The 25,542-nt window shown below is 37.1% G+C and overlaps 3 protein-coding genes across 3 annotated transcripts; 2 read left to right on the top strand and 1 right to left on the bottom strand.

Annotated features, from left to right (window-relative positions):
* Positions 1 to 4,447: 4,447 nt before the first annotated feature.
* Positions 4,448 to 5,608, bottom strand: LOC148876724 (protein PHOSPHATE-INDUCED 1-like). The gene has a single exon (XM_088965851.1). The coding sequence runs from the start codon at positions 5,500 to 5,502 to the stop codon at positions 4,555 to 4,557; it is 948 nt and encodes a 315-aa protein (XP_088821977.1). The 5' UTR covers positions 5,503 to 5,608; the 3' UTR covers positions 4,448 to 4,554.
* A 10,519-nt stretch (positions 5,609 to 16,127) lies between these two features.
* On the top strand, positions 16,128 to 18,173 carry LOC148876723 (protein PHOSPHATE-INDUCED 1-like). Its single transcript, XM_088965830.1, has one exon. The coding sequence runs from the start codon at positions 16,989 to 16,991 to the stop codon at positions 17,940 to 17,942; it is 954 nt and encodes a 317-aa protein (XP_088821956.1). The 5' UTR covers positions 16,128 to 16,988; the 3' UTR covers positions 17,943 to 18,173.
* A 3,375-nt stretch (positions 18,174 to 21,548) lies between these two features.
* On the top strand, positions 21,549 to 22,826 carry LOC148876722 (protein PHOSPHATE-INDUCED 1-like). The gene has a single exon (XM_088965845.1). The coding sequence runs from the start codon at positions 21,627 to 21,629 to the stop codon at positions 22,593 to 22,595; it is 969 nt and encodes a 322-aa protein (XP_088821971.1). The 5' UTR covers positions 21,549 to 21,626; the 3' UTR covers positions 22,596 to 22,826.
* The last annotated feature ends 2,716 nt before the right edge of the window (positions 22,827 to 25,542 follow it).

Below are 25,542 nucleotides of genomic sequence, written 5' to 3'. Positions count from 1 at the left end.
TGATGAGTGATGACAGAAAGGTTACAGAGTTCCCTCTCGTAAGCATATATAGGCAAATACTTTCCATATATATATATATATATATATACAGAGAGAGAGAGAGAGAGAAGAGGGATCTAGAGAGAGACAGCGCTCTCCCAATAGTGACAGTCACAGTGATATAAGTAAGGTTACTTGCACGCTTTCTTTCTTTCTCTCTTTTTATATTTGCATTAGAAAGAAAGGTAGAAAAAGAAAGATTTAGTGAAAGTTTCTGTTTCTTCTTCTTCTAATTTTCTCTCAGACGAAGAGATATTTCCTGAAACAATGTACTGAGGGGTTCGTAGTTTCTGTTGGGCCACCCCACCTCCAAATGAGTTGGGATCGCCTGCCAATAAAATACGTTCCAACATCCTATCAACTTATCCGACACCGCACATCTCACCATCAAAGTTCAAACTGAGACTCATCATAAAAGTTGGATCCCTCATGTATGAGATTTATTGTGTCAGATGGTGGGTGTTGGAACGTGTTTTGTTGGACATGTGGAATCTGGATTAGCAAATGGCAAACAACACCTCCAGCTCCAAATGGATGAGGAGCTAGACCGGACGGCCCATCCTCCAAAGTCCAAGACAATGATCGAAGGAGAACGGCTCTTATTGGTTGAGAGCTTTTACTTAATCGATGTCGCGCGATGCGATGATCAATTGGATCATCACATACAAAATAAGAGACGAAACAACTGTTATTGCAGACAGTGCACCCTGTTACTGAATTGATTAAAGATTCTTAGGGGTTTCGTGATAAGTCTTAAGAGAGCTTCCAACGATTATTGGACAGGAGCCAGCTAGTTCCACAGTCGACTGTCAGGTGCAAGAGGACGTCTCCTCGATAAACAAATATTACGATTCAATGTTATTAGATTTATTGGTATAGGTACAGGGTACCGTATTAGAAAAATTCGTATGACAAAACAGATATTTTTTGAAAATGCATGAATACATGAAAAATATAAAAACAGATGGATATATTAAGGAAATACATATAAATTCTATAAATATATTAATAATATTAAATTTAAGACTTAAATAGTCACAAATAATATAAATACATGAAAAAACGTATATTTTAAGTGTATATGAAAAAATATATTACAATTAATATATCGGGATGTCTAGATATCACATAATTTTATTTATAATGCATCAATCAAGAGTCCAAGACACTAAACACATGTGCATATTATATTTTAATTATTATATCACTTTTTTTATTTTACTATTCTAATTTTTTAACATTAACAAAAAGTCAACTAAATATTAAATTCTCAAATGCAAATTAAAATACCAATTAATAATTCAAAAAAATATAAAATTAACTTAAAGTATATCAAATTTGTTAAAATTTCTAAGATACATATCCTATAAAAATTCATAATTCTTAATACTAAAATAATTATCCCATTGTTAATATTTTAATTTCTATAAATAATTCGAAATAAAAAATCATTTTTTGAAATAAATGTAGATTAGTGAATTTGATAGATCCAATTTAATATTATATTATTTAAAAAATATTTTTATTTTTTATAAATAATAAATATGTTGTTATTACTTATTAATGTAAATTAAAATATCAATTAATAATTTTTAAAAATATATAAAAAATTTAAAATGCATATCATGTGCAATTTAAATATTAAAATAATTATTTCATTATCAATATTTTATTGATATTAAAAATCATCTTTCTATATAAATATGGACTTGATAGATTATTTGTTCTATTAATTTATAAAATATTATTTTTTGAATATTATTGCTTGGAATAGTTAGAATTGTTAAATATAAACACATGTTTTCTGTTTAAATTGTATGTCAACACAAAAACATAATAAAATTAATTTTATTCTATTAAATAACACAGCATAAAGCCTAATTTGATGGTTTAGAGTGTGGTGATACATGTCGATATGCATCCGTTGGTGCGATACAAGCAACTTACGGGATACAAATAGGAATGGCAACGGGGCAGAGGCTCTCCCCATCCCCATCCCCGCCCCGTTAACTGGGACAAGGTTATCCCCATCCCCACGGGGATCCTCATCCCCGCGGGGATACCCATTCCTCGTGATTTTTTATAATGTTAACCATTTTATTTTATTTAAAAAAATAAAAATAAAATAATTCAAATTTACAAACCTATTAGAAAAGATTCAAACATATTCAACCAATATATATATATGTATGTATGTATGTATGTATAACGTATGCATACATATATACATATATATTAGTGGGGATCCAACGGGGTGGGGAATGGGGTCCCCACAGGGCAGGGAGTGCTCTCCTCGTCCCCAACCCGTCCCCGCTAACGGGGATGAAAATTTCCCCATCCCCTTCCCCGTGGGGGGAAAGTCATCCCCACTGGAATTGGGGAAATGGAGAAAATTGCCATCCCTAGATACAAACAATTGTATCCCGTACTGTTGTCAACCAATACGATACCATACATCCATATTTAAATCTTGCTTAGTACTGAATCAACACATAATACACCATGCAGGAATAGCCACTGACATTCACCCACGTGGTCCAATCGAAAGAGCGTGTACCATTGCCATTTATCTGCACGTAGGTTATATGCAGGAGCGGGGTCTGCTCCTCACAAATGGGCGCCTCACAGGTACATCCACCGTGAATTGAAAACTCTCCCATGGATAATAACTTTTAAGTACGGGAGATGTTCCCAATGCATGATATGGTGCGTTGAGGTCGGTGTGAGGCGCCCTGAGTGTGGAGCAGATCCGGTCTCGATAACGCAAGGTGATGGGTCTCTGCCTTCTAAAGAAAACTTCTCAGCCGGTACGAGAGCCAGTTGGGCCTACAGCTTACTTAAACAGTTTTACCTACCGTTGGTTTCCTAAACGTAATGCCTACTTAGGGGTGTTCTGTAGTGTTGGACCCTACTTTAACATTTTTACCCACCGTTGATTTCCTAAACCTAAATCTAACATTCCATCTTCCACTTCGACGTGGGCAGTGCAGTGGGCTTGTCTCAAAGTCTTAGACGGTGTAAGAACCGAAGACAATGCTATAACTAATGTTTACATTGGCCTATAAAATCCATACTAGTTGGCCCAATGGTATGAAGCCACAAGATGTGTTAATTTCTCTGGGCCCCGGACCCATGGAGTTTCTTTACATTGAGTAGTACCTGGCTTGAACCTGAATTGAGAGAACGACAGATCATACCATTGGGCCAACTAGTATGGATTGCACGTTCAAACTAAGACAAAGTGAAAATTGGGTGGGTGGATGTAGATTGGACTACGGCCCACCCATTGGGCGTTGGGCCTATTAATCCATCACCCATTTGCATGGAACATATATGGGTAGTGATCCACCCACAATTAACCCAGTCAACACCGCTGCAACAGCCAACAGATCATCCTAAGCAAATGAAATTAAATAGACACTTTGAAGAAAGGAGAAATTAAGAAAACGGAAAGTTGCAGCCCATTTTATCCTATTTCTTCTGTCCTCTTCCTGGTTTGTTCAAGCGAATAGATCTCCACCTTCCCATCCTCATCCCTGTCTTTCAAAGAGGTCAACGTGTTAACGTTATTCTCATTGACACGCTACAATCTATTACGTTTACGGTTTGCGAGTCCAAATTCTGTATCCACAGTTCCACACCATCACAGACTCGCAGTTGTTAATTGTTATCCGTGACGCCCTTCGAAACATAGACCTATCTTTATAATGCCCAAAGTCCCCAAACTCGAAAACTTATTATATAAAACCCCCATCAATATTTCTGATAATGTTGATGCACGTACCCCTTCACCAACACATTATACTTTCGTTACGATACTTTTACTGGGCCTATCCATTCACTACGTAGGCCCACTAAACGATAGCCCATGATTGGAGTTTTAAGGATAGGCAACTTTCTATAATAAGGTTTTAAAGTTGGAAACAGACAAGCCCGTGTAGTTTCAGGTCAGGAGTCAGGACCATAGTTTACTAAAGAAATCAGGAAAATGCTAGTTGGGTCCTAAAGATTTCCAGCAGGTGCCCTGAATTATCATTCACCAGCCTTGAATTTTCAACTAGTCAAGAATAATGACTCGAACTTCAGACCTTCATTTGCGAACTAGTCAGCAGATTTTACTTTGCCATCTGTATACATCATGCACCAAAAGTGTTGCTGAGCCTTCCTCTCAAAACATTCATTTTCATTTATAAAGCTCCATAGTGAAGGTTGAGTCTTCTTCCTGGCAATCAATCAATAATCAGCTTTTGATCTCCTTCAATAATAATCCTAGAGTTCGCCCAGGGTTTATTCGTTTTAAAGGGATCCACTTTGTCCACATTCTAAGGAGTTCTTATATTGCCTGTAATCATTCTATTTTATCGCCTCAACGGGTCGGGTTTGGGTAATATCTCGAATTGAAAACGGATTCGGAAAACAAATGATACAATAATATACACGATTTGGCTTTATACATGTACAACAAGGCTGCACCTGGACACAAGTGTGCCACTCTATGGGTCATTAGTCAACAAATCACACGATGGTGGAACAAGAAGAGGTACAAGGGTCAAACATGGCCGGTAACAGATATTTCCTCCCGTTGGCACCCTGCGCATTGTAACTTGCACCCGTGCTCGGATCCAGCAACAAGGCCCCGGCGTAACCCGGATAAGCCCCCTTACCATATACACCCGGACAAGCCGAGGCAGCTTCCACAGGTGCATCGGCGGAGCCCTGGAAGTAACCGTTCCCGAATGGGTTGGTTACTGTTCCGGCCAGAAGTGTGGCAATGTTTATAACCATGCCATCCAAGCCGACGTCCCCATTGGGAGCGCCCAGGGGTGGCGTTTGAGGACCGTAGATTGGCTGGTGGAACGGCCACGCGCATTGACCCGGGCATTGTGTCTCCGAGTTGCCTACCCAGATGAACGCCGACCTCTTCTTCGAGTCTGAGCCGTGGAACCCGCAGCCGCTCATACAGAAGCCCTCTACCGCAACGTCCTTCGCCGTCAGGACAAGTACGAGACGACCCGGTTGTTTTGAAGAGGCTTTCTGGGCTAACTGGGATATCTGGGATCTCTTTAAGGTTTTGCCCATGGAGTAGCTCTCGTCGGTAATTTGGTCAGATAAGACGACCCGAGTCCCCTTCTTCCCGGCATCTTTCATGTAGGTTTCAATGGGTTTCCACCACTGGGAAACCGATGGTGCTGTCAACGTTGACGAGGAAAGCTTCTGTTGTTGTGGGGTGAGAGAGACCAGAAAGTCTGCAACGATGGATTTCTGAGCTGGGATGAACTTACCGTACCAGAGAATAGAGACGGGGAGCTCTCCTTCAAGTAAAGCTCCCATGTGGTACGCTAAAACCATGGGTGGTGGTTCGTAAAGCGCTGTTAGCCTTCTGGCTCCATAGCACAGATTGGCAAAGCTTAGATGAACAAGAACAACAAGTAGGGCTGTTTTGATAGATTGAGAGGAAGCCATCTTCAGGTAGAAAGAAATGGATACTTTTTGAGATTCAAAATAGAAATAGAGAGTGAGGAGGGAGTGGAAATGGTGAACAGCTTTGGTTTGTGTTGATAAGACGGCCTGTGAGGGCATGATATATATATAGTTGCTTTAGGTGCATGAACTGGGCAAGTGGGACTCCTTGGGTAGCTTTATCTCACTTTCTGGAGTGCTTCCTTAATGAAAAAAGAGAAAAAAAAAAAAAGAAGTAAAAAAGAGGAGTCTCGGGGATTCGGAGAGATGAGATGAGAAGGAGACATGTGGCGAGCCGACCTTGTTATTTTAGTTCGTTTGCTTGGAGATTTGCAGACTCTCGGTTTTGCAGCTGCCGCAGTTGATTTGCATGGGAGTATTTGAGGCAGGGCAGGCAGCTTCCTATGCAATTTCTCTGGGCGTCTCTTTTGCATTATTATTAAGGCTGGTTTAATTAAATGATAGTAGGTATCGTTGGGCTTTGTTCTTTCTTTTATTATATCTCTTTAACTTAAAGATTTCCATAAATTTGTTAATGAATAATTAAACTGAAATTATCTGTATTGTTTAAGCAACCATTATCTTTCGTTTAGGGTATCCTTTTTCTTTTTCATTTTCCCTTTACTTTATTGCCTTAACCTCATGATGGCATTTCATGTATGCTAACACTGCATAAACACGCCACACTGACACACGCACAAAATGTGACAAAGCTTTCCGTACGTATACTCAGGTGGGCCTACGGGTATTTTCACCAAAAGAAATGGGCCTGTGGGCCGTAGAAAAATGAACTCTTCTTCTTTGGACTCTTGCATCTTGTTCTGGTGTAGTTGTGTGTCATTTTTCAATCCCACCTAATAATGCAAGGAGCCAATCCAACCCGTCATATGGTTTTGGAATTTGGATTGAACAATTCAATCTCATTATTTGTGCAAGGTTGAGATAGGGGAAGAGATAGACCAGGCCGAGGCCGACTCTCCTACCGAGCTTCTTTCAGGCAAAGAGCATAATGATCCTATCTCTTAAACTTTTACAAATTTCATTTGGCAATCTGGGGGGGGATTCTCGGTTTGAGACTGTTTTAAAAGGTTCGAGTTCAGCTTGAGACTGTTGAACTCGAACTCGGTTCGAGCCAGAATCTAGAATTTGAGTTCGGTTTGTGTAAAAAATTTATAAGTTCAAGTTTGGCTCGGTTAAGTTCGAGCTCGATTTTAAGAAATAGTATTTTATAAAAATAAAAAATTATATATATATAAATATTTTTTATTTGATATTTAAAAAATTAAGAATTATAATATTTTTATTATATATATTATTTTCTATAATTTTATTATATATATATTGAATATCAAATGCAAATATATATATATATATATGTATAATTATATATTCGAGCTGGCTCACAAGCTTCACGAGCCAATCTCTAGTATGCTCGAACTTGACTTGTTTGATAGTCGAGCCAGTGAATTCGGCTCGAGCTTGGTTGAAACCTAGTTGAACCAAACTTTTCATCAGCTGATCTCAAGCAACTCATAAAAAGTTCAGCTCGTTGCCATCCCAATCCTTAACCTTATCTGAGGATGACCCCCTATCATCTTGGTACCCATAACTCTATAAGCAAGAGTCAAAGGCCATGACTTGTTCTTCACCCTTGTGTACTACACAAAAAAAGCACTGAAAAACAAGGGACTATTGTTGATTACTTTCTGCCTAAGGTTTTGGAATTCAAGTTTTTTTCTTTTTCTGAAAATATGATTATGTTATAAATAGTCCTACTTTTAGTAATTTAAAAATATATTAATATTATTTTAATAATATTCTAAAATTGTAGGACAAATTAATAAATGGATATTCTAAAATTCCATAATTTTTAACAACATTTTGGAAAATTTCAGACACTTGAAACCAAACCAGGGCCAACCTATTTTCCGTGGTTGAGGTGCAGAAGATGTTCACAGGTAACTGGCTCACAGCAGACCTGATTGTAGGAATCTGGCGGGCGGTCCTGCATTCCTGCCTACTAACTTACTGCAAATATTATGGACCCTCGAGAAGGACAATAAACCAGGGTGACTTAACTGAGACTCTCCGTGCTTTGCTGCATGTGTCGCAGCTAGCTAGATGTTGAATTTTGTTCTATTTCTCAAGTACGAAAGGTGCAAACATTTTAGTTCCTAGAATATTACTTCGGTAGTAAATATAGCATATTTAGTCGGGGGATGATGAAGAGAGATTTGACTATGACGTTAAAGAAAAAAGGACGTGGTTAAGAGTTTCATGTGAATTGAGACCTTGAGTCCAGTATGAGGCGAAAATAAAAAAATTCCTAATGAAATCAATCAAGGAAACTCGGTGTAATGTTGGATTTTAATTTCATTAGAAATTAAAGCTATTGGGATTTGATTGATCAATTATATAGAAAATACATCTGCACATATGTCTTAAAAAATAGTTTTCTCTCTTACTAAAACTAATTTTCAACTTCTCCTATATTAAAAATTATAGAAATTGCTTTAAATTTGTAAATTGGAGTTTATTTACACTCCTTAAAAATAAAAAGGACAATTTGGAGGCTTGCTAGTGCACAACTCACGGTGTACGTGTATATGGCACAATGAGGCGCTTGCACTCACATCACTAGTAAAGGAAATTTTGACTTTTGGTGCAGGGCTAACCATGGACTCAATGGTAATAGTTCAATCAAGTGTAATCAAGAGACATTATTCAAAGTTAACAGTCATTTATTGCTAAATACATTTTTAACAACTACAATAGGAGCATTTTCTGAACTAGCATCTTTCTTTGTTATATGGCTCTTCATAGATTATTTAAGGAGTGTGAATCAAACAAATGTACACATAAGTTTTCAAAATCACTCCTATCTCTCTCAGTTTGATTTGCTAATGTCGCATAAAAGACTTATTCGGAGACTCTTCAACTTTAACGGCTACAATCTCACTCAAGACTCTATTATATTTTGAGGACGGATTTACTTATAACTCAACAGCAAAATGAATAAAACTGAGTAAAGACAATCTTCAAACACAGACTTAAAACTTCTCCTCTAAGTTTCAGTGACCCCAATTTCCTAACAATTAATCCTTTAACAAGAAAGTTGTGGTTCAGTAAAGTAATAATAAGTCTCAAAATTTCAATGTAAATGCGAAATAATACTTTGAAAAACTCCCTCCCAACAGAAATTAAATTTGGAGTAGCTAGCAGTTTGATCTTTGATGCACTTGCCCATGCCATGCGTGTTGACTTTTAGGCTTTGAAAAGAAGTCTGAAAGAAAAGAAAGACTTTTCCTTGGTTTATTTTCAACACTTGATGGGTGTGGGGGAAATTTTTAATTATAGGCTCTAGCAAGCTGGAGCTTGGAGGGGATGGTCTACCCATCCACCTGTGTTGTACTTGGTGGGATAATAAAATTACTATTTGTGCATCGCATTTATGAAAGAAATTTGTTCTTATCCCTTACAGTCAAAAGGAATTCACCGGACACACAACGCATTAATGTAATGTCTGAGAATAGCCTTTCCCCTTGAACTTCAAGGGTGTCATGAAGAAATTAATCTCGCCCCACCAATTAAAGGTTCTCTACTCTTATCTGTTTGGTAAGAATATTTAAGAGAAATAGAGCGGTGATATTCACTTATTATACTTGAGATAATGTTATGCATTCAATGCAATGTCCAAACACCAAGAAATCAATAGCTGAAAAAATTTTGGAGCAGGAGAGAGTGAGAGTTGGATTTTCAAAGCGCCACCCGTGAGGTGAGACAGTAAAATTAAGAACAAAACAATTAACTTCATCAGTCGTTGGGACGGTCTGGAATTAATCCTTCTTTGAACTTTTTGAGAACCGGTGGCATGGTATCAATGGGACAGCCTAATTATTTTCTCTTTTAAGTCAATCACTGGGGTGGGGTGCATCTCTGAGAGAAAGAGAGAGAGAGAGAGAGCGCCAAAAACTAGGAAACCCACCAGGAAACAACATCTCACAATAGTCGGTTATCTACATTGACAAGCAAAGGCAACATAACGTGTCTCATGGTGGGAAGAAAGACGTATTTAAAAGATATGGAGTAATAAGGAGTTCAGGACCAGCAGCAAATGCTTGAGAAGCATACCTCATCCAATTTCTCCAAGTCAATGCACTCTTGTTGCTCTTGTGCATTATCAGTTGTAGTTAATCCAAAAGTCAGAAGTATGGATTTAGGTGAGAGCATGCATGAATCTTATAGATTCTGGAAGAACCAACCACTCGTGCAACTTCAAAATTTTATATTAATTTAAAATTGAAAAGAAAGGAGAAGAGAAGAGAAAAAAAAAATTCAAACTGATATTAATTGCTGTATCTATAACCCCATCTATTGATTGATACACCATGAGACACGCTGTTTTAATTTAATTTCTGGGCTAGCCATATCAGTATCAGCTAGCTAGAGGCACGGAGATGGCCTACACCGTTTTAGGGTAAAAATGAGAAAGAAGCAACAACTCACAACTCACAACTCACAAGGGTTGCTGTAGTTATAACGACAAACATCAAGTAATGCGATATAGAGTAGAGAAGAATTCATTTATCTAATTTGCTTGGGGATGTTTATCATTTAAAAAGGAAAACGCTTAGAATGTAATATAATAGTGGTTAATATGAAAGCAGATGGGTTAAAACAGGAACAGCATGCACTGACTAGCAATATTCCTTCGGTCCCCTCCTCTGCAGTCTGCACTCAGGATTTATATTTTCTTATATTTGATTGAGTGAGTTGGAGCTCGGAATTAATGCGCCAAAGGTTTCAAATTTCAATACTTAATACCGTGGCAGAGGCCAGAGGGGGATCCAAGAAAGAGATACTAAATCTAACCCAATAAATGTGACATAGTTTATCACCACTAATTGCTCATCCTCCCTATCTCATCAACAGCACCCTATTATTCTATTTGAAATTACAGCTGTATGCTAAAATTTTCACAACCAGGCTTATATATGTGGAACCGGAAGAAGTTGGTTCTTGGTCGATCTGGCCGGCAAGCTGCCACCCCCACAACTGGGCTAAACCTTATTATGGTCCCAAATGCTTAGGGCTCTGAAGCTTAATGAATGGCTGCATTCAGCAGTTTAGGTCATTTTTTGTTTAATTTTCATTCTTTTTCATTTTTATCAAGATGAAATTCTAAAATCAAGAATAGGTAAAAGTGTTTTCACAAGAGTATTTTTGTAAAAGTACTTTGGTAAAAGTAAACATCTATAGTAACAATTTTGTAGGCTACAGTCTACTCAATTTTTATGCTATAAAACTGATTTTTCATTCTAAAAAGAGTGTGGTCCATAGCAAGAATTTTATAACCAAACACTCTAACGTTATTCATTCTTACCCATTCTTGCTTAGAATGAGTAAGAATTACAAGATTGAGGTCCAAAGCAGTGAACCAAACATAACCTTAATATCTACCTTATCCATTCAGGTTATTCAAAAACGGCACACCCTGTGAAGGTGTATTTGAGGAGCAGAGATACCAACAATAGGAAGAGTGAATGCTTAATTAATCAGAACTATATATGTATATATCAAGTGAAGCCATTCTGCTTGTGAAGGAATAGTCAATGCTTACCAATCTTGCAGTTGAAGAGTAATTTTAAAAGCCAGATAGACCAATGTCACCATGTTTGCAAGTAATGGAACAAACTGTAGCTGAATCAAGTAATCCACCCCATCAAACACGCTGGAACTTGGTTCAACTCTATTCGGATTTGGAAACATTGCAGGTGGCCAGGATTATATTAACCATATGAAGAAATATCAATCTTATTTATTAAACACTATGATGCCATGGCTCATGAATGCCATGTTCTGGATAAGGTGAAGGTTCGGGTTTTGTTTGGGAAGATTCAAAGGAAGCTCAACTGGACTTTCAAGTGAGATAACCCTCTTGATGGGATTTAATTTGTTTAGTTACTTAAACTTTATTTTGTGTCACATTCCCCCTGAACTGTCATATGTTAAACAGGTAGACACCTCTGTTAGCATATTTCACTAGGAAAATGGACAGATAATGCCCGTGTGTTATTGGCATGATGTATTAGACATTTTTAATAAATGCCCAACTTGCACTATCATATTTTTAGAAGCGAAAGTTGTATAAAGTAAAATATTTAACACATTAAGACTTTTTGACCTGCCCACGGAGGACATCAATTGGCCGAACAGGTCTTGGAATCTTGAAGCCCTTAACTGTGACCTACCTCAGGAGCTACTCCAAACTATAACCCGAATGTACAAACCCAGTTCAACCCAAGAGGACAAGGTGGTGTTGGGTCCCATTACTGATGATACTTTTTCAATTAAATCAGCCACTTGGCTTTCTTGCTCTTCCATCCCTGATGAGGATGATTTCCCCCAATAAATTTACTTGAAAATGACGATCATGAAGATTTCAGCTCACTTGAATCTGTGGGTGCCAATAAGAAAAGCTTTTCATTGTCCGTAGATGGTTCTTTTGATCCAATTACTGGAAAAGTTGCAACAGGGTTGCTATTTTTAATTCAAATAAATAATTCAATCACCAATGAAGCAGGGAAATCAGTCCATGCTCAAGGAAGAAAGTAGAATGGTGAGCTTTTATTCATGGCTTACAGATGACAGCTCATAACAATATCCGGACAGTAACTCTGTTTCTGATGCAACAGCAGGTGTAAATAGCAAGCTTCTGATCGACGGGAGGTATGGATGGTCCTTAATGAATATTTAATGAGTTTTCTTTTAGACTGTATTTGGATGCGATGTGAATCAAGAATGAATGTAAATTTTATATTGATACGGTTTTGTATGCATTTAAAAAGAGGGTGTAATTATTATGGACGTAAAATTATATTTCGGTTCAGTTTTGCAAATGGAGTGTAGTTTTACATTCAAGTATTTTGTTTACACTCTTCTATTTATCACTATTTTCAAAAAAGTAATAATTACTTTCCGATACACTGATGACGTTTTGCACTAGTTCCAAACACAGGCTTAAGAAAATATCCCTCAAGAGCAAAATTTTATGGAAATTGAAGAGTTGATTAGAAAAGCTAATGCTCAACTAACAATATGCAAAAATGTTTCTGTAGTTCATTATTATGAGCAAACATCCAACAAGGCTAAGAAGTATAATAGTGAATAGAAGAGGTTTACAAGAAGACTCGAACTCAATGAGTCGAGTGATTTTATTCACTTTATTTATAGATAATTTACACCAGTCTCCATCGTGGAGTTAAACATTGCAAACGTGTCCTATTCTATATTGCACTTTAATTAGGAGTCCTTATACAACCAGAGCTATGAGTTACCAGTTCGATTAGAACTGGGTAATGTGAAGTGATGATCAATAGCTGATGTGTCGCCAATAAGAAGTAAGAATTAGAGATTTGGGTTGGGGTATCAACCTTGACTATCTAGTTTGTATAGAACAAAGTGAAACAATTGATCATTTATTTTGAACAAGTGATCCATTAGAATGTATTTACAATTTGTTACAGAAGTTTGAAGTTTATAAGGAGAGAGACTCTCTCTTGGATAAGATACAACAAAAAAATAAAGATAAGATAAACAATAATTTAAAATTTAAAAACACCATAGGTTTATCCCATGTGTTACGGGATAGGATGCTCAACATATTTGTTCAGTGAAGAATTGCTAGGAATGTCTGATAACTTATGGACCAAATCAATTATTACCCTGTACCAAGCGAGAGTTTCAGGGCCTTTTTGGGAGGGCTTCAGCTTTGATTGGTCTGCTTTCGTTGAGACGCTTTGAACAAGATAGTAAGAGTTATTGGCAAGGCTTTCTTGTTGATTGAGCTGCACTGACTAAACCACTTCCAAGAAGCTACTAAAAAATAGCTTCACAGGAAAGTCGATTGTGCAGCTCATATAGCCTCACAGGATAACAACTTCACGCAATACATGAGCTGAGAAACTAGGAAATCAGTGAATCATGCTTGGTAAAATAGGGAAAATTAAAAATAGGCTTACATTAGCCAAAAAAAGATCAAATTTATGGTGAAACTATCTTCAAAGCGGCTCAATCAACACAACTCAATCATTGCAGAAGCCTTACCAAATGGGCCCTATGACAAGTTTCAAAAAAAAAGCTATTAGTTTTTGTTGAATAAATGCATATATATATATATATATATATATATATATATATATAGGCTTTTAAGTTTTTTTACGTAACATACCTTATTGACTGTCTATGTTGACCCCACCTCACAAAGCCAAAAGCTGCCATATGAAAGTAAAATTAGCACTAGCCTATGGCTCATGAGAATGAGAGTTATTAGAGAAGTGTGAAAAAGCGATTTTGTCTAGAACTATGGAAGCAAATAGTGTTTGGCACCAGAGTGTTTTACAAGCAGTCCGTTTCACAAGTGTTTTGTTTCACTTTTATTTTTAACACAAAGAAAAATTAAAATGCAGTCTGATTGAGACGTATAAAGTGATTTGACTTATTATTATAATATATTTATAATGATATATCACAAAAGAAGTCAGTTTTTTCAAACTTCAACGTGTTCTATCATCTTAGTGATTCAAGATCATCAAGACAATTCAAGAATCATCAAAGAATCGTCAATTTAACGATTCAAGAAACCCTCTTTTGCCAAATCCTAGAGTTAATCATTGTAAAAGTATTTTTGTTTTTTTTTTGTGGTTTCGGATTTTGAGTGGTTTCAGGGATAGACATGCCTAAAACCAAACCCCCAAAAGAATTTTGAAAAAAAAACTAAAACAAAATTATTAAACATCGAAATACCTAACACACTTGTTTGTGTGTATATGATGCATGGATACGTTGTAGTTTGAAACCTTGCAGGCTATAAATAAAACATGTTCTTTCTTTACTCCCCCTCTTCAAAGAAAAAAAAAACATGTTCCTTAAAAATATGTTTTTCAATAAAAATAATATACAGTTTAAAACTTATATTATCTTTATTGATTAAATTGAGTAATTTAATATGTAGATTATTAAAACTTATAATTTAAATTTAAATTTTGTAAATATTACCTTTTACATATACACATTCAAATATTAAAATGAAAACAAATGATCAAATAATTTAACTAACTCAATGGTCAAGTGAGACCATGGCCTTGGTAATCATGAGTAACCATGAGTCCTTTGGTTCAAATTTTCACATCCCCAAAAGTATTTCTACATATAAAAACAATTCTTATTTATCACACTTATTTTTATTAAATATGATTAAAATATATAATACTAAAAATGTGCCTAAATGTTATCTACAATTTGTTGTATTTTTTTTAATTTTTATTATTTAATTATGACATGAATGGTTGATGCATTTAACCCAAAAGATTGAACTTTTGATCTACCACCAAAACCAAGTAGGAAAACAATTTTATTTTTGTTTTAAATATTCTGTATCATTTCCATCACTAATAAAAACAATTCTTTTTTAACAGACATATTTTCTTTAATATTAAATATTAGAGATGTGTCCAAATTTTTCTATATTTTTTGCAAGTTTTTGTATTTAAAAATTTTATTATTTAATTATGACATGTTGACCCATTTGATCTGGATGATTGAATTGCTTGTTTGATACCTAGATAGAAGAACAGGTTTCATTTTTTGGTCAATTAAAAAAAACATGGATTTTACATTATTAACAACATTGGGTATAAATTTAATTAATAGAAGTCTTTTTTTTTGAGAAAAATAACTTATATATAGCATTTAATAACAGAAAATTTAGTGAAGTAAAAAAGTAATATTTCAAATTGCATTTGCTACTAAGATAAGGACTAAATTCAAAAAAATAAGAATGTTTTAATTAATAAAAATTTTATGCATTTATTTATACTTTCAATTTTAGTAACTGTATATATGGATATAAATATATATTTACTTTTATTTTTTTTGGTAAGGATAGATTATATTTTGTTGAGAAAACGAGTGAAGGACCAGCTGGAAATTTGGAATCTATCCAGCCGCTCGACTTTGCCGCTTGTTTGAGTGTTGAGACAAGAATAAAGATTAAAGAGATGTCTGGGGTTTGGCTTCAGATGGAAAAGAGACAAATGACATTAACCACATATGTTTTAGCACTTAGCACATATTAGCAAATTGTTTTTTGAGAGTATGAGTGAGACTGAGTGAACGAAAACCGATTCAATCAGCCCCATCCCCCTCCATCACTTTCAAAACCACAGCTTTCAGCTTTGCTTGCTCTCTTGTATCGATAAACACAGCTACCACGGAAAAGCTGGAGCCAACCCCTCTCTCTCTCTCTCTCTCTCTCTCTCTCTCTCTCTAGATCTCTATATCTCTCTCCATCCAGACCAGTTGGCATCTCTTCTGCTCTTTCTGATTCCTTGACTAAATGCTGAGTGCTGATTCATTTTCATGGGTTGCGTGTAAATGAACTAGTGTTTAAGCCTCTGAAGCATTTACGCAAAGTAATCAAATAGACGTCCGTCTGGGGCCATTACCTGTCATCTGATCAGTCCAAAACATTCAACGCCTCTTGCTTTAAAAATAATTATTTTATTTAGGCTAATGAAGATTAATTAAACACACGAAACCATCCAAATTTTCTACATTAATGTTCTGAAAGCTCTGGAAATGATCCATTAATAATTAATCAAATTGTTTGTTCAAATACATCTGATTATGTTGATATTGGTTGATCCACGTTGAAAGTACCGACATCACAATATAATTCACAACCAGCGAGCGGTACTGTGTACCAAGTACCAACCCCAAATTAAAACTAAAGAAGCCTGAGTCGTGGTTTTTATGTGTTTTTTTCACCTCGGATTCTCTCTACTCTCAACTCTCATAGTCATATTTTATGAAAGAGTGAGCGACTCACTCAAAGCCCCACGCAAAACGACGACGCCAGTTGGCCTGTCCGCGCATCCCCATAACATACTATACTGTCTCCAGCCTGTCTGTTGCCTTCTCAACGTCTCTTTTTCTGCTATTTTCCCTTGGGATGCCCCTAATCCCGCGTCCAGAAAACCATAATGTACGTGGACTTTTTCGTCATTGATGACCCATTTACTGTATCTCTGCTGTAATGGCTTTTGGCACTTACTGAAAGTGAAAGGGAGGGGGGGCCTTAGCTGGATACAGGGACGCCCAGAATTTAATAATCTAAATCTATTACTAGTTGGATACGGCCTTCAACTGTTGCCTGGTTGGAGGTTTGGAGCGTCGGAACCCTCTCCAGTCTCCACCATACTCCACCCCAGTCACCATCTTTTTCTTCTTCCTCTTCCTCTTCTAAACTTATTATGTCAGCCCTGTCTTGGCTGTTTCTTCCCAATTATTTAATGCAAAATAATCGCAATTATTTGTATTAAAAAATTCATCTCTTGAAACTATATATACCTCTGCAACCCTCACCTTCCCTCCACAACAAACACAACCTTCCCATCTAGTCTTCTACCATAGTTTGGCGTGTCAACATAATGGCTTCAGCCACTCTCTTCTTCCAACTCTTGCTAATTGTCTCTCTGTTCCATTTCTCATTGGCTGCTAGAAGACTAACAGAGCAGGTACAGGAGCAGGCTCAGCTCCTGCAGTACCACAATGGCCCTCTTCTCTCTGGCGAAATCTCAGTAAACCTCATCTGGTATGGCAACTTCAAGCCTTCCCAGCGTGCCATCATCTCTGATTTTGTCTCGTCTCTTTCCACTTCCCCAGCTTTAGAGCAGACAACCCAATCACAGCCTTCTGTTGCCACCTGGTGGAAAACCACCGAGAAATACTACCATTTAGCCTCTCCTAAGAAGCACCCCTCGCTCTCCCTCAAGATGGGTAAGCAGATTCTCGACAACTACTCGCTCGGAAAATCTCTCACCGGCAAGCAAATCGTAGAATTAGCAGCAAAAGGAGGCCAAAAGAATGCCATCAATATAGTGTTGACGGCTTCTGACGTTACCGTCCAAGGGTTCTGCTCGAGCAGGTGCGGAACCCACGGTTCATCCTGGAGTTCGCAGGTCAAGAGCAAAAGCTACAAGTTCGCATACATCTGGGTGGGCAACTCGGAGACTCAGTGTCCCGGTCACTGCGCGTGGCCATTCCACCAGCCCATCTACGGACCCCAGACCCCTCCCTTGGTGGCACCCAACAACGACGTGGGTATGGACGGAATGGTGATCAACTTGGCCAGCCTCTTTGCCGGAACCGTGACTAACCCCTTTGGAAATGGGTACTTCCAAGGACGGGCCGAGGCGCCTCTCGAGGTTGCATCAGCTTGCCCTGGTGTGTACGGGAAGGGGGCATACCCTGGCTACGCAGGGCAGCTGTTGGTGGATCCTTCGACCGGCGCCAGCTACAACGCTTACGGTGCCAACGGAAGGAAGTATCTTCTTCCGGCCTTATTTGATCCTTCCACTTCGTCGTGCTCGACACTGGTTTAAGTCTAAAGTCCTTTCGTTAAATGGCTAAACGAGTATCGGCTATTGCTAATAGTAGAGACAGAGACAGAGTGATGTATGTACTCTTCATACATACGTATGAGTTATGACAGATGCAGAGGAGCTTACGAGAGAGTATGAGAGATACTGTAATTCATTTATTTATTTATTTATTTATTTGTTTTCTCGTTATCAAATAATGGATGAGCAAACTAGTTTGGTTTGCTTTTCAAATGAAGTCTCAAAATGGGGTTTAAACTTTAAAAAGGAACAGCTTATATTACCGTCTGGTCATTGTAGATTATGTATGGCCTTTCCACCAGGTGAATACAAATTTCGAAACATGGCTCCATACTGTAAAACTATGAGAGGTTCCATATGCCAATGGTATTCACCTTTCTCCCCTGCTTTCCTGAAAAGAACTCTCCACTTTTGGGATAAAGGGACTTCTTCAGTTTTTTTTTTTTTTTTTTGAAGCCTGAAAAGACGAAATTCAGTTAACATGCACCTTCAATACAGTCTTTGTTAATACAAGAGCACAGAAAATCAGGGCAAAGTGACCAAGTCTAAGTATGCCTAATGGTCGGGCCATGTTTGGCTAAACGATGAGCAGCACTGTTGGCCAGTCTAGGTGCAAATTGAACTGAGCACATTTGAAATCTTGAGAGGTTAAGCTCTGCAATCAGCTAGCAGCAAGTGCAGTCGCCAATGGGGAGATGAACAACAGAGCTTTTATGACATTTGGAGCATCACCTTCCAGTCTTCCACCACCAAATTTGTAATACCAAGACCAAGATGTAAACTGAATTTCAAACCCTCAGTTTAGACTAGTGCTAGAGTTTTTGTTTCAACCGCTGGGACCTGGGAGGGGCTTAACTTTCATTAAATGTCCAGGGACAGTGGCCCAAACCATTTTGAATAAAGAATCCAAGATTGGATGCAGTTTTGGTAGTTGCACCATCAAAATTCAGTTTTAGATGGTGGGATGAATCCTCACCGTGGATCGATGCCAAATCCACGGATAGGATCGGGGGGGGGGGGGGGTGAAGTCCATCACTGCCTCCTGTATTGTCTGAATTAGTTTAGAAATCTGGGCGCAGAAATGTATTAAAGAAGTTCTGTCTCCAGAAAAAAAATTCCCACTTGAAGCCCAATCAGCTACACTATCAACTTTAATAGCCACTGTTGAATCAAACCACACTGTTCTCGAGGAAGAAGCGGTGCAATTCGGGAGTGTGGCCCTTGGTTTTCCAAAAACAATTTTCAGGAGATATTACCAATTGCCTTTTGAGAATGAGATCATTGTCAATATTGTTCTTTATCCACACCAGATCAGTGTCCATAGGCGTTACGGTACGTACTATGGACCAACCCCTGCAATTGCCATTTACCAATTCTTCTATTTTTTATCGACACAACTAAGATAGGGAATCAGATTCAACGATGAGGTTATAAATTATAGCCTTTTCGTTTCGCTTCCGAAAGTTAGCGGTGGTTAAAACTTAAAAGGGCAAGTCGAAATTGATGGGAGGTTTTGCCATTTAACGACTCTGGATTTCTACCATCTTCAAATGGTAGAACTTTTTATACAAATCTTTAATCAGAGTAATAATGTTCACACTGGAAGCACGAATGGATCAAGAGCCCCATAACTTGCCTCTTTAACCCAACTAGAGTTAACCATAAAAAAGGACAAAAAAAGAGAAAGGAAAGAAAAATCCAAGCAGAGCGTTGGCTAGGCTAGTTGTTGTATAACTCAAATAGAGCAAAAATTGCATTTTCTCTCAATCTCCATTATCCCAATAAAATTAATTAAAATTTCAACACAAGATATTAGTGGACTTGTATTTCTTTACGCTTCAATCTTGAAGAACTTTTTGCATGGCAGGGTGTGAGAGAATGAAAACCAATTCTAATTAATTTATTATAAGTAATCCATCAAATGATTAACTAACGGTCCTTTTGGTTTGTAGCTGAAAACAGAATTGAATGGTCTATTTCCATAATCTGTTTGGTTGAGATAGAAATGGGAATGGCAATTAGAATTAGCAAGAATGGGATTTCATTCTCAAAGGAGAAGAAAAAAATGGCCATTCCCTGAAATGGGGGAATGCCATTCCATCAGAAATGGGAATTGGATTATGATTTGATCCAATCAAATAGCTGGAATTGAAATAACCCATTCTGATTCTAGACCCCTATTCCCACCAATCAAACAGGCCTAAATACTTGAATCTTCAAACAACCTACTGTTGGCATGCCATGGGACCCTACAGCCACATAGTGGTAAGATTACTTTATCTTGTCATGAAGATCTTCCCCCAATTAGGGGTGCTTATAAAATATCAAATTGAACCGAGAAAATAAAACCAAAATATGTGATTAATTAAATTGATCGATATGTATATATAGTAAGACAGTCCACATCATCTTGTTTTTTTTTTACTTTATTGCCCCAACCTGCATTCTCCTTTAACTCTTTCTCTCCTTCCCCCCTTCCCCCAATCCCAATTTATAATATTAAAAAAAAGAAAAAACAAAGAAACAAACCAGTCAAAAATCGAATTCGGTTAACCAACGAATCGGTTGTACCAATTCGATTTCAATGGCTTACTGCTTTGTCTTCGTTAATAAAATAATGAAATAATAAATATTCAATGGTATGAAATCTACTCAATTTTAACCTCGGCGGTTCAGCCATCAAAGAACCTACAACCCCCTACAAACTTGTTGACTATAATCCAAAGCCACTAACTTGTCAGTTCAGTTCATTCAGTGCAGCAGCTATCAAATTAACGGCCCCTGCACTTTTATTTGAACGCACCTGATTGAGTCCAAATTGTTCACTGTGTAGATATGGTGTTATGGGAAGCCGTCCGGTTGCGCTGTACCAAAATCATCCTTGAATCAGAGTCTTGGTGGCGATGAAACCCAAAAGGTTTGCACAGCTCAACATCTTGCATTCTTGCTGGACACCGCTGCTCCCAGGTAGTGGTTGGATCAGATCTCCGATTCATTTGCAGAGTAATAAGTAGCGCATGTATATAGTCATCTATTATGTATTGCAGATAAATAGAATGTTTCACTGCACTGATCAGGCGGTGATAGGGTCCTTGATTCAGGCAGATTACCAAGCCGTGTACCCTCCTTGATTTGAGATTTTGAGGGAACCCATTTCTCTTTGCCCCGAAAGAAATGGAAAATAAAAAACAAGTTTGAACATGCTAATTTAATACAGGTGACGAGTGTCGTTCAAGAACTGTGAACTCCTAATTCCTGTGTTAAGTCTCGACACCATACAACGAGTCAACAACCTTCAAACCTCCTACCCATTCCTGATAGAGAATGCTGTGTCCGATCTTTCTGCATTAGTATTTGGGGGTGACAGAATCAACTAAACAATGGTGTTTCCAATTCGGTGGGACACATTCGCAAAAAAGTAGGAGAAAAAAAAAAAAAGGAAATAGATAGCTAAAGAAAAGCGCTAGGCTCTAATGTCTTCGGCTTCGCTGTATCTAACATCAACTTCTTCTATTACCCATCCAATTTCCTCCTCCCTTATTTTTAGTTATAAAAACGAATCGAATCATATTATTAGCATGTAATGTAACTAAATAATTCGTTCCCCTCGAACTCAATATATAAGGTTTAAGTTTCTGCTCTCCACAACCAACACATTCACAATTAATGGCTTCTTTATCAGTTCCTACCAGGTTCTTCTTCTTCTTATTGTTATTATTATTCTTCCAACTCTTACCGTTGTTCCATTTCTCCTCCGGGAAAGGGATACCCGAAAAAGATCAACGCTTTCAATACCACAATGGCACCCTTCTCCATGGAAAAACCTCCATTAATCTCATCTGGTATGGCAAGTTCAACACTAACCAGCGAGCCATCATCTCCGATTTCGTCTCTTCTCTTTGCAAGTCGACGTTTTTTAAGGTTGGCCAGACCCAACCGTCTGTGTCAAGCTGGTGGAAAGCCATCGAAAAGTACTACCAAATGGAATCTAAGAAGAAGAAGAAAGATGCGATCGTTCTCCAGGAGGGCAAACAGATCCTGGACGAGAATTATTCGATGGGGAGGACTCTCTCCATCCTGCAAATCTTACAATTGGCAGCCAGAGGAGAACAAAAGGATGCCATAAACGTAGTACTGACGTCGTCGGATGTGACGGTGGAAGGCTTCTGCAGGAGCAGGTGCGGGATTCATGGTACCTCGGAATCCAAGACAGCAGGGGAGCATCACAACAAATTCACATACATTTGGGTGGGCAACCCAGCCTCTCAGTGTCCCGGTGTATGCGCGTGGCCGTTCCACCAGCCTGTGTATGGACCAAAGGGTACGCCGTTGGTGCCTCCCAACAACGACGTCGGCATGGACGGCGTGGTGATCAACCTGGCCAGTCTCTTGGCCGCAACCGCCACGAATCCCTTCGCCGACGGCTTTTTCCAGGGACCGGCGGAAGCACCTCTAGAGGCTGCCTCGGCTTGCCCAGGGGTGTTTGGCAAGGGGGCATATCCTGGTTACGCAGGAAAACTGTTGGTGGATCCCAAAACTGGTGCTAGTTACAATGCCTATGGCATAAATGGAAAGAAGTACCTTCTCCCCGCTTTGTTTGATCCTTCCACAAATTCTTGCTGGACACTGGTTTAACTGACATCAAAATCAAATGAACAAGGGGAAAATATATATATACGCCGCCTGATCGACTCCTACACCCACAGTTGTAGTTGGTTCTAGGTTGACACATTGGGATCGAATCCCGCCTTCACAATGCTTATGGGTTTGGGGAGATGGGCTATTCCCCTCTTGTGTGGGAGCCTCGTAATATGTATAATTTGTTTATTCTATATATCTCAAATGCAGCTGTCAACATTTATTCTCTCTCCTACTATTCCTTACAAGCCCACTTATAATTTTACTGGGTTTTACGAGAAAATCAAACATGGGGCTATAAACTCATCCCAACCAATTTAGGTTCCCAAACTCTCCTATATAACATTGGCATCTTTTGACACCATCCCGTTATATATAAGAGTGAGAAAAAACAAACCGAAAAATCGAACCCGAAAATGAATCAAGAATTCGGTTATATATATATATATATATATATATATATATATTATGTATATTTATATATATTATATATTTTCTATACATGATAAATTAATAAAAATGCATTATATATATTATAATATATAATATATCATTTAATATTTAAAATAATATATATATATATATATTTCTAGTATTTTATTATGTATTTATATATTTTTCTATAATAAATATTATAATAATAATAAACCAACAAACCGAACCAACGGTTAACCAAACCAGTCAACCGGTTAATCAATCGGCTTTGGATACCGATTTTCCAAAACCAATAACCCTAATTCGGTTTAAAAAATTAGCCCACAGTTCGATTAACCCCTAGTTATATATATAAAATGAGGTAGTCCAAATCATCCAATAACCCCTATAAATTTTCTTATTTATGTGCATATTCTAAAAGATAGAAGCAACCAGTAGACATTATAAATTCAATTGTCATTAATGTCAAAAGATTTAAGAATTCACTCATCAGTAGTTGAAATTCTATTAAATATCCATTTATTTAATTTACTATTATTTCAATACTCTATTTATTATATTATAATTTTTATTTAACATAGAAGCTAAATACAAAAATCAATATAATATTAGATTTCTAATAGTATTAAAAATTTATTAATCAATTTATTTAGATGGCCCATTCCTAACTAAAATATTCTATATTTTAGTTTAAAAGAATACTAATTTCAAATATTAATTCTCTCCAATTTTAATTTATATTAATCAATTATTCTAATGCATTTGATTAGAAATTTAATTTACTAAAAATAAATATTATGATTAAGAAAAAAAAAAGGATTTGTAGACATATCTATATAAAAGTATAAACTGTTAAAGTAGTCCATATTTTTCAAAATTTAACATTGCATTCAACAAAATATTTAATTCAAAGAAATCATCATTATCACCCATGCCTTATCCCAACTATATGGGGTGGCTACATGAATCATGTTTTGTTGATCCATTCTATTTAAAGCCATATCCATTGTTAGACTATTAGAGCCTAAATCATTTCTTACTACTTCTACCCTTGTCCTTTTTGGTTTACTCGAACTCATCTAACCACTTCAATGTGTAACAAATCACTTCTTCTAACCGGCATGGTTAGTGGTCTTGTATCCACCTACCCAAACCTTCCTAGTCTAATTTAATCAAATAATTATCACTAAATTAATTTACTTTGTATATAAAAAGGATTGAATCCGCATCACAATTGATTGTCTTGGCCTGTGGTGGGTGAAGAATTCAATCATTTGAACTTGTGACATCATAAATCATATAATAAAAATACAAAAAAATGCCAAAAATATATAAAAGGCCATACCTTGGAAAATATTAAACAAAACTAAGTCTGGTAAATGAGGATTTTTGTTATTAATGATGAAGATGGTTAAAAAATCCAAGAAAAAAAACAATTAATATATAACCTAGGGTCCACTAACCAGATCAAATAGTTAACGGTTCAACCAAATTGGATCACTACGTAGGTCATTGGCGTTTTTTTATTGATAGCCAAATGGCTAATGGACTAATTAATGGACCTAGAAACCTGATTTGGTGGAAAGCCATTAAGTCATACTTGTGAAGTTTACCATAGCTTTTTTTTTTTTTTTTTTTTTGTACAAGTAAAAATATTATATTAACAAAAGTAGCAAATTACAAAGCTTTGAAAAGAGGATATACAATGAGGATATTGAGATAACAAAAAATGCTCCTGCGTAATATGTTTATTCTAGTTGCTATTTGATGCGCAGGAACATTATACCTTTTATTAATAGCTAAAAACTGAATAGAGCTAAAACAAGATAAAAGAGTTTGTGTTTCTTTTAATAGTCCCAAAGTCGACCAGTGTAAAGAAGATCTATTCTGAAGCGTTTGAACAACTGACTGAGAATCTGAGCAGATCAAAAGATGGGATTTTTCCAATTGTCGTGCAATAGAAATTCCTTGATAGATGGCAAAAAGGTCAGCTTCTGCTACTAATATTAATCTTTTCCTTCCTCCTCCAATTTGAAGACATTCCAACTGGGTATTTAGTATAATAACACCTTAAATAAATAAAGAATGATTGATTTTCCCTGCATCAATGAAAATGTCCATAGCTTGAATGCATTCATATAAACTGCAAGATGCCAACCGAGTGGTTGGTAAGATCTCCTACTAATTGTAACAGAGACTATGGATTGAATCCCACCTACACCCGGATTGGGGGTTTATGGGTTGGGGGATAGGCTATCCCCAGTTGTGTAGCCGTTTGGAGGGGAAAACATTGATATAGACTAAATATGCATGTCCAAGATTAAAAAAGGGTTTGATTTAGTTTTGGCATACGGATTCTGCCTATGGATCCACCCAAATACAAATCAAGGTTCAGTGAGTTGGGAAGACCTAGAATTTAGAACCTTTCATATTTACGGCCCATTTGGTTCATGGGAATAGAAATCTGGAATCGATAGGGGTGTTCATTCAGTCGATTTGGTTAGGACAT

The sequence above is a fragment of the Nelumbo lutea genome, chromosome 1 (genome assembly GCF_056320005.1).
Source record: "Nelumbo lutea isolate HS-2025 chromosome 1, American lotus-T2T, whole genome shotgun sequence".
NCBI classification, from domain to species: domain Eukaryota; kingdom Viridiplantae; phylum Streptophyta; class Magnoliopsida; order Proteales; family Nelumbonaceae; genus Nelumbo; species Nelumbo lutea.
The sequence above is the reverse complement of the archived record's forward strand: the minus strand, read 5'-3'. Positions and strand labels throughout refer to the sequence as shown.

Excerpts from the sequence above, each read along its gene's own strand:
- LOC148876724 (XM_088965851.1), bottom strand. The coding sequence starts at position 5,502 with ATGGCTTCCTCTCAATCTATCAAAACAGCCCTACTTGTTGTTCTTGTT.
- LOC148876723 (XM_088965830.1), top strand. The coding sequence starts at position 16,989 with ATGGCTTCAGCCACTCTCTTCTTCCAACTCTTGCTAATTGTCTCTCTG.
- LOC148876722 (XM_088965845.1), top strand. The coding sequence starts at position 21,627 with ATGGCTTCTTTATCAGTTCCTACCAGGTTCTTCTTCTTCTTATTGTTA.